Source organism: Panthera tigris, chromosome B1 (genome assembly GCF_018350195.1).
Source record: "Panthera tigris isolate Pti1 chromosome B1, P.tigris_Pti1_mat1.1, whole genome shotgun sequence".
Classification (NCBI taxonomy): Eukaryota; Metazoa; Chordata; class Mammalia; order Carnivora; family Felidae; genus Panthera; species Panthera tigris.
This window is the reverse complement of record NC_056663.1, coordinates 32,723,465-32,737,617: the sequence shown is the minus strand read 5'-3', so window position 1 is coordinate 32,737,617 and position 14,153 is coordinate 32,723,465. Positions and strand designations below refer to the sequence as shown.

Below are 14,153 nucleotides of genomic sequence, written 5' to 3'. Positions count from 1 at the left end.
GTTATAAGGTGGATAGGTTCTAGGAACCTATAAGCACAGCATGGTGATTATAGTTAATGATGCCGTATTATGTTCTTGAAAGTTTGTAAATTTTTTTAATTTTAATTTTTTTTTATTTTTGAAAGAGAGAGACAGAGTGTGAGCAGGAAAGAGACAGACAGAGTGGGAGACTAGAATCCAAAGCAGCTTCCAGGCGCTGAGCTGTCAGCATAGAGCCCCACGCGGGGCTCAAACCAAGAGATCGTGACCTGAACCGAAGTCCGACGCTTAACCGACTGAGCCACCCAGGTGCCCCGAAGGTTCATAAATCTTTTTTTTTTTTTTAACATTTATTCATTTTTTTTTTTTAACGTTTATTTATTTTTGAGACAGAGAGAGACAGAGCATGAATGGGGGAGGGGCAGAGAGAGAGGGAGACACAGAATTGGAAGCAGGCTCCAGGCTCTGAGCCATCAGCCCAGAGCCCGACGCGGGGCTCGAACTTACGGACGGTGAGATCGTGACCTGAGCTGAAGTCGGCCGCTTAACCGACTGAGCCACCCAGGCACCCCAACATTTATTCATTTTTGAGATTGAGAGACACAGAGCATGAGCGGGGAAGGGGCAGAGAGAGAGGGAGACACAGAATCCGAAGCAGGTTCCAGGCTCCGAGCTGTCAGCACAGAGCCCGACACGCGGCTTGAACTCACGGACTGTGAGATCATGACCTGAGCTGAAGTCAGCCGCTTAACCAACTGAGCCACCCAGGCGCCCCCCGAAGGTTCGTAAAACTTAACTGTTTTTACCACACACACGAAAATCGTAATCATGTGAAATAACGGAGGTGGACCTTACTGTGGTCATTACCTCTGAATATATTGGTGTATCAAACCCATCACATTGTTCGCCTTACATGTATGCAATTTTATATGTCACCATATTTCAGCACAACTAAAACAATTCCAATCTGTCTCTGGTTCTACAGTTTCAACACCTTCATTTCCCTGCCAAGTCCCCCTCCAAGTATTTCTGGAGAAGTCTGGAGTCTGTGTCTCAGAATTCACACCAGTCTGCCCATATTCCTTTCACTTCAGCTCTGACCTTTGCCAGGTGGTGTCATTGGTATCTACCTGGCCATGCAAACTTTTTTCACAGCAGTTGTCATATCTCCTTTGGGGCACCAGATCTCCTTACTTCCCACACCCCCCAGATCCTGGCAACCGCCATTATCCTCTCTAGGAGTTTGGCTTTTTTTAGATTCCACATATAGCTGAGATCACACAGTATTTATGTCACTTAGCATAAAGCCTTCAAGGTCCACCCATGCTATAGCAAATGTCTGTCTTTCTCACGGCTAAATAATATTCTATTGTATGTACATCCCACATCTTCTTTATCCATTCATCTGCGGATGGACACTTAGTCGTTTCCATATTTTGACTGTTGTAAATAATGCTGCCATAAATATGCCTCCCCCCTCCATCTTTACAAGCCTACTTGTTCAGGGGCGCCTGGGTGACTCAGCCAATTAAGGGTGCGACTTTGGCGTAGGTCGTGATCTCACGGTTCATGAGCTCAAGCCCCGTGTCAGGCTCTGTGCTGACGGCTTGGAGCCTGCTTCAGGTTCTGTGTCTCCCTCTCTTTCTGCCCCTCCCTTGCTTGTGCACGTGCGTGCTCTCGCTCTCTCAAAAATAAATAAACATTAAAAAAAAAGAAGTCTACTTGTTTGGTGGGTGCCAAAACAGTTGCTTGTGTGCCACTGTCTTCCAGAGGTTGAGATATGTTTTTTATTTATAGCTTCTATTATTCAGAATAGAGTTCAGAGGGGTTAGGCCAGGAGGCAATTCCCTCAAACAGATACTATTTTTAGAAGTGCCCCATCCTCTAACTATTTGGAGTCCCTCTCTTTCAACAACTTCTCTTCTAGGAGCTTCTCTCAAACTCTTACACAGCAAACTTCTGCTGCGAAGGTCCTACACTGTTGTCTCCCTTGTTACCATGGCCCCTCTCCTGGAGGCCCCCCTAGCCTTTCCACTCACTTCAAAAAGTGACAGTCATGGTTTAGACCAGGAATTGTAGGCCAAATCCGACACATGACCTGTTTTTGTACGGGCTTCAAGTTGAGAATGTTTTCTGCATGTTTAGGGGTGCCTGGCTCGCTCAGTCAGTAGAGCACGCAACTCTTGATCTCGAGTTTGTAAGTTGGAGCCCCATGTTGGGTGTAGAGATTGCTCAAAAATAAAATTTTAAAATAATGTTTTCTACATTTTTAAATGATTGAAAAAAAATCAAAAAGAATATTTCATCATATATGAAAATTACATGAAATTCAAATTTCATGTCTACAAATAAAGTTTCATTGGAATACAGCCACACTCATTTGTTTGCATGTTGTCTGTTGCTATTTCCTCCTACAATTACAGACTTGAGTGGTTGCAAGAGAGACCACACGGCCTACAAAATCATATATATATATATATATATATATATATACACACACATACACATATATGTATATACATATATACATATATATGTATACATACATATGTATATATATGATTCAGATATACATACACGTATGTATACATATGTGTATGTATATATACATATGTATATATATGATTCATATATACACATACATATGTATACATTCATATACATGTGTGTGTGTGTGTGTGTGTGTGTGTGTATGATTCAAACCCTGAGCAGATTGGTGCCAGGGTCCATGCTCTAAGCCAGGAGTTAGTGAACTGTGTGTGTGTATATATATGTATATATACATATATACATGGCCTGTATATACACACACACACACACACACACACACACACACACACAGTTCACTAACTCCTGGCTTAGAGCATGGACCCTGGCACCAATCTGCTCAGGGTTTGAATTTAGTTCTGCCACTACGTAATTACGCGGGCAATATCTTAACATGTTCTGGGCCACACTTTCCACATTTATAAGTGGGGGGGGGGGTGACAATAATGTTCTATTTACCTCATTAGGTTATGTGAGGATCAGACAAGCTGATTTAGCTTAGTGCCAGGCACAGGCCATGAATAGTAATTATTATTGTTACGCTACAGCTAGTGACCATGGAGAATCTGTCTGGTATTAAATAAAATTTCTGGATCAAATGTTTGTTTCTTAACTGACCATGAAGTAACAGGAAGAAAAATCTGCTATGACAGTCATCTAAACAACATAGTCACAATGTCACAGTTACCAAGGGGCTTCAGAATGAAACTTCACTCTTATCCCAAATAAAGGTCAAATTTAGGCATTTAACTTTCTGCTTTCCTACATGGTCCAGGAATCTCAGCAACCAAGTAGTTTTCTTTTGAAGAAGGTTAAAAATTTCCATTTTTAATGTTCCTCTACAGTCATTTTCCATGCAAAATATAATTTTATATAGTTATAAGTATATTACAGCATACACAGTTTAATTATTGTACCTTAAGCTTACATTATAATTTTTCCACATTGCTTCTTAGTTTTTGTCACCTCTTGTTCTACAGAGTTTAATGAAGATAGATTTTCTTTTTTTTTTTAACGTTTATTTATTTTTGAGACAGAGAGAGACAGAGCATGAACAGGGGAGGGGCAGAGAGAGAGGGAGACATAGAATCTGAAACAGGCTCCAGGCTCTGAGCGGTTAGCACAGAGCCCGACGCAGGGCTCGAACTCACGGACCGTGAGATCATGACCTGAGCCGAAGTCAGAGGCTTAACCGACCAAGCCACCCAAGCGCCCCTGAAGATAGATTTTCAACACATAGAGGAACTTTTCAAGATACGTTACATAAATACAGTTTTGAAAATTCAAGTGGTGTTCCTCGCTTCTCGCATTGAATATTGATCCAACTGTCATCAAGCTAATAATGACTTTGAGTTGCTCATGTCATCAACTTCTTTCAAAGGTGAACTTGAAGCACATTTAGATGTCTGCAGCAAAGAGCATTCCAGAAGCAAAACTAAAAGCTTTTTGCCGTGTTTGCAAAGAGGGTGAAAGCTAAGCTTACCGAGCACCCATCTCACAGCGATGGGGGTGAGGGTATGACTAGCACTGGAGAAGTGACCATCATCTCCCAGTCATCAGAGAAAGTGGACCTACCACGGCCCGTGGCAGAGCCGAGAACAGACCCAAAGATGCTCACCAGATAAATCATCTGGGCGGCAGAGAGTAGATAGCAATGTGAGTTTCTAGGGTCTATGAAAAAAAAAAAGTACTTCTAGGGCTGCAGGGGTGAGTTCCTTTGTCCAGTTTAGCTCATGGGTCCCAAATGACAATGCCTCACCCTGCGCCTGACTTACATAGAACCACCCTGTCCTAAAGCTAGAGCATTTGCCCTCAGAAGACCTCAAAGTGATATTAGAGCCAATTACATTTTTCCGCCTTTTTTTTTTTTTTTTTGGTTATTCTAGCAACTACACTCACTCATATGTAGGCTCATCCAGAAAAAAAAAAAAAAAAAAAAGAAAGAAAGAAAGAAAGAGAGACAGAGAGAGAGAGAGAGAGAGAGAGAGAGAGGCTCTTTAATAGAATCCATAGCTTTTTTCAGAGAAGCAATCAAGTCAGCCAGATTTGGCGAAATAAACCTTGTAATCAACGGAGGAAGCAAGCCCTCGCCAATTGTCTTCACATCCATCTATTCAGGCGTTGTGAGGGATGGTCACAATGTTCATGTCAAACTAGCCTCCAAATTCAAATTCATTTGTCCTCATTTCTTTCTCCAAGGCACCTTCAAGCAGAGTATGCTAGTGCTTGTGCGTGCATAAATGTGTTTATATTTGTGTGGGTTTCGCAGTCTGAGTATCAGTGCTTCTGGAATATGCCTAATGTTTCTTCTGAAAAGACATCAGAGGAAAAAGAAATTGATATTTCTGGGAATCATGCTTTTATTCCACCTACCCGTCTAGTTGACTCTCTAATTTTAAGCCTAATTTTAATAAAAGACGTTGAATAGCTCTGCTTTTATGATTTAAATGGACTTTCAAATTGGGATTTAACCATTGGATATAACAAAGTGGGTGGACCTCAGTCTTCAGAGGAAAAAGAATAAACGTACTGAAGGCTGTAATTAAAATTTTCCGTTTGCCTCCAACCCTCTTAACGCAATTATTGTCAAACTTGAAATATCCAGCACCCAGATTCAAACCTCAAGTTCTGCAAAGAGCTTTCAGTGCGAGTGGTAGGGGGTGGCGCTGAAAACATTCCAGAAAAGGCAGCTGAAATCATTTTGGTAGAAATCCGGTTCCACTGGACGCGCACGGAACACCCTGATGTGTATTAAATTCAAAGTACACCAGTAGTTAGAGAACATTTGGTTAAGCAATTTCCTTGAACAGAGACAACTGAAATACCTTTGTGAAGTCCCCATTCTATAATGCAAATGCTTCAGCTCCTAGGGGTCCACGTGGAGGAATCACTGAGGAAGTCCTAAAGGTGATTAAGTCCTAAAGAAATAACAAAGGAAAACTTCAATACAGAACAACGTGGATATATTTACCAGTTACTCAAGCCCCCAAACTTAGAGTCATCCTTGACCCACCTTGTCTATCACACCCAGGGACAGGATCCAAGGTCTCTGGGGCCTGAAGCATATACAGTGGGGCTCTTAAGGAAAACAAAACAAAACAAAACAAAACACAAAACATTTTTTTTCTTTGCGGGCTTTCCAAAAACAAGCTAATGAAAGGACCCAGAGGCCTCACAGTGAATTCTCCTCCGTGCACACTGTATTCTTAACTTTTTAAAAAAATTTTTTTATGTTTATTTATTTTTGAGAAAGAGAGAGAGAGAGTGCAAGCAGGGGAGGGGCAGAGAGAGAGGGAGACACAGAATCCCAAGCAGGCTCCAGGCTCTGAGCTGTCAGCACAGAGCCTGACACGGGGCTCGAACCCACCAACCGTGAGATCATGACCTGAGCCAAAGTCAGACGCTTAACCGACTGAGCCACCCAGGAGTCCCACTATATTCTTAACTTTAAGAATCCAACCTCTTTTCCATCTCTCCCCTACTATCCTGGCCCCAACTACTTTCATTTGGTGCTTGAACTACTAAAATATTCCTGTCTTCCCTTGTGCCTTTATAGTCCGTTCATCCCATAGGCAAGCAAATTAGATCGTATTGGAGGGTTGGCTCAAAAACTCCAATCTCATCTAATGTTCTATGTAAGCCCCTTACTATGCTTTTCAGGGTCCTGCTTTATCCCGCCACCCTGTGCCTCTTGGACCAAGTTGCCTTCCACACAGCTACTAACTCCTTTCTTACAAAGGAGGATTCCTTGCTGTTTTGGGAACCTGCCAAACATGCCTCTAGGCCTTTGCATACTTCCCTCGGTTGATTCTTCAATGTCTGCACCTTTGCAGACTACTCAGCATAAAACAGCAGCACATCCTATCCTCCTAGTTTTGGGTTTTCCACATGCTTAGTCTCATTTGGCACACATTTATTTGTTTTGTTTTCCTCTGTCTTCCAGACTGTAGGCTCTATGAGGGTAGGGATTTTCCTTTATTCATTGCTGGGCCCCATGACATCTAACAGGCCCTTAATAAACATTGGTAGAAAGAAGATGACATTAGGTTAATCGTGATGTCACTGGCTAAGAAAAATTATTTCATGGATATGGTGGAGTGCCTCCTGGATGTTAAGTCTAAAGTGACAGATTCTTGGGGCGCCCGGGAGGGTTCAGTGGGTTAAGCCTCCGACTTCGGCCCAGGTCAGGATCTCACAGTTCCGGGGGTTCCAGCCCCGCGTGAGGCTGTGTGCTGACAGCTTGAAGCCTGCTTCGGATTCTGTGTCTCCCTCTCTCTCTGCCCCTCCCCAGCTCATGCTCGCACTGTCTCTGTCAAAAGTAAATAAACTTAAAAAAAATTAAGAAAAAATAAAGTGACGGATTCTTAAATTATCATTACACTTTGCAAATAAATGCCTACTTGTTGATGGAGAAGAGGATAAGCCCTAGGAATTACCCACCTAGAACAGGACCCCCCCCCTTTTTTTATTTTGGATATGGTTTTGCACACGTTACCAAGATTAAAATGCACTAATTTTTCAATCAAGTTTCACTCTATTTCACTACGTTATCTTTCTTTCATGTTCCAGAAAGGCCAGAAAAATTTCACAGACTGCAAAGACAAAACAGTTTCTTTCAATAGGTATTTTCTCAGACCGGGAACACAAATCGGCTGCTCATTTACTCTGAGATTTTACTTCTCCGTGTAAGGTAGCCGAGCGCCTCCCCTCCCCCCAAGCCAGGTGCCTCCGATCCCCACCCCCCCCTTCATTCCCGAGGTCTCTCCAGGAGGAAGTGAGTTCCAAGTGGAGCCTGCGGCAGTGCATTTGAACAGTCCGTGCGTCGGGCTGTTGGTCAAAACGATACGGCCGATGGAGAAGAGTCTCTCGGATGTGCCCTGGTCCCCCCTCCACAAGGATGCTCTCTGGGCTGCAGCTGTCTTGGAAAAGGGAGGTCTTGGGGCGATCTTTTCCCTTGAGCACAAGGGTCTGAATGCCTTCAGCTGGGGAGGCGTCCCGGTGTTTGTGGGGGGGGGCGGGGTACAGGATTTCCAAGTTAAGACTCTCTAAAGAATTTTCCCACCGAAGCTCCCCTTGGAAGCTGACACGTCTCAGGAGCCCGGGTCCCTCGCATCAGGTCTCCACTTACCCGGAGACAAATACGCCCGCTTTGAAAGCTATCAACGGTGGCCCCGGGAGGTCGCGTCCGCCCTGGAGCCCGGCTTCCGGTCCTCTCGGTGTCAGTTAAAGCTCCAGGGGGTGAACGCGGTAGTCAACTGCTCATTCATTCAACAAATATTTATTGAGCGCCCGCTGAGTGCCAGGCACTGGGGGTGCCCGGGGCCCGGCAGGCAGCTCCCGAACGCATTCTAGTTCCCCCCGAGGCGCGGCGCGCGCAGTGGCAGCGACCCCGCACTCCGCGCCCACCCGCCGCCGGCCCTCCCGACGCCCCCCGGGATCCAGCCTCGAGGGTTGAATCCGGGTGAGGAAGGCGGGGAAAAGCGCCAAACACCGAGAGGAAAAAACAAAACAAAACAAAACAAAACAAACAACCCTCTGAGCCCAGTGGGCCCCGGGAAGCCGCTCCCGGGAAGTGCGCGAGGCGGAGCCGGGGGAGCGCGGAGCCCCGGGGCGGGCGGGAGAGGCCGGGCGCCCGCGGGTCGGGGCGCGGAGGCGGCCCCGGGCGGGCGGAGGGCGCGGCCGGCGGGAGGGGCCGGGGCGGCGCCGGGAGGGGCGCGCACGGCGGCGCGGCCGCCCGGCCCAGCAGGTGACCGCGGGCCGGGGCCGAGCCGGAGCGAATCCCGCGCGGGGCGGCGCGGCGCGGCGGGGAGACGGCTCGCGGGGTCGGCGAAGTTTGCCGGAACATGGCGGAGGAGCCCGGGGCGCGCGGGAGCGCGGCGCGGCGGCGGCCGGGGCCCCGGGAGCTGTAGCCGCCGCAGCCGCCGCCGCCGCCGCCGCCGCGGGGCGAAGTCGCCGCCATGGCCCGCTGGATCCCGACCAAGAGGCAGAAGTACGGGGTCGGTGAGTGCTCGCCCCACCCCGGCCGCCGCGGAGTTCGCGGGGGCGGCCCTGCCCGGCGCAAAGTTGGGCGGCTGGGTACGCGCGCTGCGCGGGAGCGGGGTCGGGTCCCCGCTGCCCTCGCGGGCGCGGGCGGGGCTCGGCTCCCGCGGCGGCGGTTCCTCGAGGGGGACGTCGCTCCGGGTCTGGGGAATCGGAGTGGCTGGAAGTGCACTTGGGCTCCGGGACTGGAAATCCGGCTCCCGAGTCCAAAGCGCCAGCGCTGGGCACAGGCGAGACGTCAGAAAAAAAAAAAGAAAGAAAGAAAGAAAGAGAAAAGAAAGAAAGAAAGAAAGAAAGAAAGAAAGAAAGAAAGAAAGAAAGAAAGAAAGAAAGGAAAAAACAAAACGAGCGCTCGCCTGCTGTCGGTTTGGGGCACCGGGCTGGGCGCTCGCGTCTCTCCTCCCCAGCCTTGGGGTTTCATTGAGTAGTTTCTAACCCGCCGCCGTCGGCAGAACGCGGGTGCCGCTCGCGGACCCAGGGCTTTCTGCCTTCTCCCTCCCTGGGCTCTCTCGGATGCCCCAGAGTGAGGAGTTGGGGATTAGAAAGCCGCCTGCCCCCCTTTCCTCCAGGGATTAGGACCTTGGTAACAGTTGGAAACTGAATGGGAGACCGAAGTTGCGGGGGGGGGGACGTGAGGGAAGAGACAGGAAGTGTGTGACCAGGGATGGGGGTGCCTGCCCCCGGGGGCTGATCGTGCAGACGCCCGTCCTCAACGGAGCGTGCCCCGAGCGGGTGGAAGACTGCCTTCCGAGCCCCGGGTGTCATCGTGGGAGGAGATGAGGATATTTTAGTAAGAAAACTTTGACAGGTCCTGGCTAGGCACTCGGCATTCCTAAACGGCGGTGCTGGAGAGCCCCCCACCACCCGCGGAGGGGTTGCTGTCGTGTCGTTTTGGACCCGAAACACTGGCTGTGCCTGGTTTTGAGCCAGATGAAAAACCGTGGTCCTTGCAGTGTTTATCCCGCAGTGAGGTTGCTGAGGTCTCCTGGAAACGCTGCCCTTCGCGGGGCGATTCTCTAGAATAGACACAGTGGTGCGTGTTGAGGATTTTATCACTTCCTCGCAGCTTCATTCATTTGGCCTATTTGTAATTTAATCTTACACCTGAGTCCCTTCCCTGCCGCCGTGTTTCCCTCGCCTCGGTTAGTAGGGAGTGGTCCCCGAACCTAGTCTGTGCTTCTGTGCTATTCTGTGCTTTCTGACAGTGAAGTCCTTTTCGGAGATAAGCTTAGCAGCCTCTGGGTGCTTTGCAACTCTGTAACCACGAGTCAGTTACAAAAACAACAAACACGCCCTCTAACATTCACTATACAGTGTTCTTAATTGTGACCTTTTATGTGTGTATGTCCCTGCATATATAATAATATATACTGTGTGTGTGTGTGTGTGTGTGTGTGTGTAGTTGCCTCTATTACAAAAAAACTTTTCTCCCTCTTAAATTTTATTTAGAATCATTGCACTCTCCCGTGGCAACTCAGAAATGAGTGGGTGTTTCTTCTGCCCGACACTACCTGGTCCTAATTTGGTCATGAGGTTCAGACAGGTGCCAGTTAAGTAACCAGTAGTTATGGGAGTGAAATGATTGAAATAGATGGAATCAATGTCTTTATTTTTGAGTGTTACAGAGTACTACTAAATTAAAGCATATTCAGCAATGAGTAATTATCAGTTCTTACAAAGTTATCACTTCTAATTTTGTATAACAGGAACCCCAACTATCATGACTTTCATGTAATGAATGCATCCACACCCCGTACATTTGTTTTTTCGTTTTTTAAAGTTTATTCATTTTGAGAGAAACAGATATAGTGAGAGTGGGGGAGGGGCAGAGAGAGAGGGAGACAAGAGACTCCCAAGCAGGCCCCTCTCCGATGGTGGGGCCGTCAGTCACAGGGCTCAAACCCACGAAACCTGGAGATCATGACCTGAGCTGAAACCAAGAGTCGGACATGTAACCGGCTGAGCCACCCAAGCACCCAAATGTTTTAATTGCCATAGTCATAGGAGCAACTGTGATATGTTTTCTTTTTAATGTATGTTTCTTCCTGTTGTGGCGTCGGGTTACCCAGTTATTTATCATCAGTCAAGAAAAGTATGTGAATTGCATTTCCAGGGCAAAAGGGGTAGCAAAATTACCCCAGGAGATAATTTGGCACACTTATTTTACTAGACATAATAGATTCTGATTAATCTTGGCTTGACAAAAGGACCCACTGTTAGGCAGATTAGCCGAGAAGATAAATCACTATTGTTTATTCCTAAAACCCCCTGTTGTTCCTAACACCTCCCTCCCTGCTTAGAAGCCTTCCTTGGCCTACAGGGTAAAGTCTAAATTGAGCCCAACTTTCAAGGTTGTGATAATCTGGTTCAACCTGTCTCCACCAACCTTATCTCTCATGGCTTCTTTCATTAACTCAACACTGCAGACACTGCCCTTCTTTGCTCTTGTGCAATATGCAGCCGAGAATCTCTCCTTTGGGACTTTGCTCCCTCCCTCATGCCCCCCCCCCCATTCCGTCCAGAGGGCCCGCCCACTTGTGCACCATCCCTAATCCAACTTTTCCTCAGGGCTCAAATCCATTGCCACTGCCTCCTCCAGGGTTGGCATCCTCCAGACCTTCCCAAACCTTCAGGCCTCTCCTTATAGTCGTTACATTGCACCATATTTTAAGTATCCTTTTATCCTTGGGTTCAATGAATCAGAAGGTTATATGGCTTTGTATCCCAGTCCCAATACCAGGTATGGAGCATGTAGTCATAACGGCTTGTCCTCGGTGTTGAGGTGATGTTATGAAGCCCTAACCTACTTTCTGTGATGATGTAATGCAGTTTCTCAACCCCCTCCCCCACCCCCGCCAATCCACCACAATATGAGGGTTTTTTTGTTCAGTTAAACGTGCGAAGTGACAGCCTTCCGTCCGTCTTTATCTTTGCAAGTGAAAAAATGTGCTGTTGAATAAATAAGGAAGCATAGAGTAGACAGACTCATTTAAATATAATTAGGAAAATTGGCTTGTTGGACTTTTCTGGGGATAGTCATCACTTACAAATGTCTGCTGGTCGGGTTGCGTTTCTGGGTGAAGGAAACCATATGATAGCCATTTTGAAGCATTTTAACGACTCACAGCTACTTTGATCTTCATTTGGATTTTGCTCAGTGAAGTTAGCAGTCTCCACTCTTATATTATCTTGGTGCCACTGTTCGCTGCTCCTGACATAGCCTAGATTTTTCTATGGGGACTGAAATGCAATTTGTCTGGGCTTTCTTAGTTCTTAAACATAGCTCTATTGGCTCAGTCTCTAGCATTAGGAGGGCCTAAATGACCCATGTGTGTTATCTGTGTCATCAAGTGAGAGGACAAGTAGACTTCTTCTTTAAAGTTCTAGTCCATTAGTATCCCAGTGCGAAGTGCTCTGTGCCAAGTGCTTAGAAACAGGGTGCTTTTCCCCATAGCCTTAGAAAATTCTCTTCCGTACTTTTCTTTCTTGCTTTCTTTTCCTTTATTCTTTTTTTTTTTTTTCCTCTTTCTTTCTCGAATGTTTTCTGTTTGACGATATGGGGGTACAAACCCTTTTATTTAGATTTAGTTTTTTTTTTAAGTGTGTATTTGTTTTGAGATAGAGCCTGTGTGTGGGGGGGGGGCGGGGGGTTGGGGAGCAGGGCAGAGAGAGAGAGAGAGAGAGAGAGAGAGAGAGAGAGAGGGAGGGAGGGAGGGAGAGGGAGAGAATTCCAAGCAGGCCTCTCACTGACAGTGGGAGCCCGACGCAGGGCTCAAACTCAGGAACTGTGAGATCATGACCTGAGCCAAATCAAATAGTCAGACGTTTAACTGACTGAGCCACCCAGGAGCCCCACTTTTATTTAGATTTAAGGCAAACATTAGTGATATATACCCAGGTTCACTCTTCTGATTATGGAAAGATTTGTGTTTAAATCTTTTATTTATTTATTTTTTTAATATTTATTTATAATTTTTGAGAGACAGAGTGAGACAAAAGTGAGAGTGGGGGTTCCACGGGATCGACCCAAAGCAGGCTCCAGGCTCTGAGCTGTCAGCACAGAGCCTGACGCAGGGCTCGGGGCTCAAACCCACAGACCGCGAGATCGTGACCTGAGCCGAAGTCGGACGTTCAACCGACTAAGCCACCCAGGTGCCCCCGATTTGTGTTTAAATCTATTCCAAACAAGCCGTTTATATCAATAACAGTCCCAAATTGTATTGATCGTGGATTTTTTTTTTTTTTTGCAGACTCATTATTGTTTGTTTATTTGTGATCTATATCATTATAATGTGATAAAAGATACTGTGGGAGAATCTTTGCTTTCACCATTAGCTCTTCATCTGTTTGGTGCAGCCTGGCCCCATTAAGCTAAAAGCATTCAGCTCAGTCGAGTAGACTCTCAGATCCTGGTGTAAAAATTGAAAACAGATTCTTGCAGCTGTTTGTTAATGCATTCAGGTGTGCTGAGGGTTCCCGTCCTGCTCTTGAGGGGAGGGTCTCAGAGAATAAACAGTCCAGTTTCCTTTTAAAGAGAAGAACTTGGTGTCTAAAGAGGTAAAGTGAATTGCTTAACACCGGGCAGCCTTTTGATTGCATAAACTCCTTAGGCCATCTGGTTAAGCCAGTGGATCGTTTTCTTAGAATAAAGTCACCTATGAAGGATTGAGAATGAAACTCAGTTGTATTGAAAGACAGCTGTCAAGATATTTTTCCAAATTTGTGATGTTGTAATATATGTGCTTATTATTAATCCACTAAATAACAAGACCTAGTTGCAGATCTAATAACTACTATACTTTTGAATTAGTGATGAGCATATATGGTATTTCCAGATATCTGCCGTAAACCATGATACGATCTGAAAACACCTCTCGTTTCAGTTGGTGCCCGTGGGGGTCTATTGTGTACGGTCATCATTAAAGTGATGGCTGAGTGTCAGAAAATAGAGCTGCGTTTTTTCCCCTTTTCAAGTCCGTGGATTTCTGAATTTGAACACAGATGAAGAATCCTTGGCTGAAGATCACACAGCTAATTAGTTACGCAACCAGAATAAGCAACAACAGTAACACTTGTTGGTCATGTGTCTAGAGGAGGTATGATGCTGCTAGATACACAGCTGAAGAAGTCTTTGCCCTAAGGTGTTTGTGTTCTAACATTGAGGCCAAGAATGAAAGGAATAGAGAATTAATATTTTTTTTTCAATTTTTTTTTTAACGTTTATTTATTTTTGAGACAGGGAGAGACAGAGCATGAACTGGGGAGGGTCAGAGAGAGGGAGACACAGAATCTGAAACAGGCTCCAGGCTCCGAGCTGTCAGCACAGAGCCCGACGCGGGGCTCGAACTCACGGACCGCGAGATCATAACCTGAGCCGAAGTCGGCCGCTTAACCGACTGAGCCACCCGGGCGCCCTAGAGAATTAATATTTATGATGAGTTTACTTTGCGACTGCTCTAAACCCTTTACTTCAGAATGTTCCAGGTACACGTGGGGGTCTTGGAGATATTTGCAGCGGGTTCATGAGACTAGAACTTTTTTGACAGTAATATTGAGCCTGTTATTGGCCTGTTTCACTGTACCCTCTC

The 14,153-nt window shown here is 46.4% G+C and overlaps 1 protein-coding gene and 1 long non-coding RNA gene across 3 annotated transcripts in view; one reads left to right on the top strand and one right to left on the bottom strand.

Moving 5' to 3' along the window:
- LOC107180700 overlaps positions 1-8,130 on the bottom strand; it is a 37,015-nt gene extending 28,885 nt beyond the window's left edge. The window contains exons 1-4 of one of the 2 annotated variants that reach the window (XR_006216601.1): positions 7,655-8,130; positions 5,352-5,444; positions 5,147-5,267; positions 4,533-4,835 (exon numbers count right to left, since the gene is read on the bottom strand). This is a non-coding gene — a long non-coding RNA (uncharacterized LOC107180700). Of the gene's footprint in view, positions 1-4,532; positions 4,836-5,146; positions 5,268-5,351; positions 5,445-7,654 lie in introns of those variants that run through there. The other variant, XR_001511456.2, reaches the window with a different exon arrangement.
- Positions 8,131-8,449: 319 nt separating this feature from the next.
- Positions 8,450-14,153, top strand: part of DOCK5 (dedicator of cytokinesis 5) — a 218,722-nt gene continuing 213,018 nt past the window's right edge. Inside the window, exon 1 of the mRNA XM_042983204.1 lies at positions 8,450-8,526. Coding sequence (XP_042839138.1) covers positions 8,484-8,526 — 43 coding nt within the window. The 5' untranslated portion in view covers positions 8,450-8,483. The remainder of the gene's footprint in view (positions 8,527-14,153) is intronic.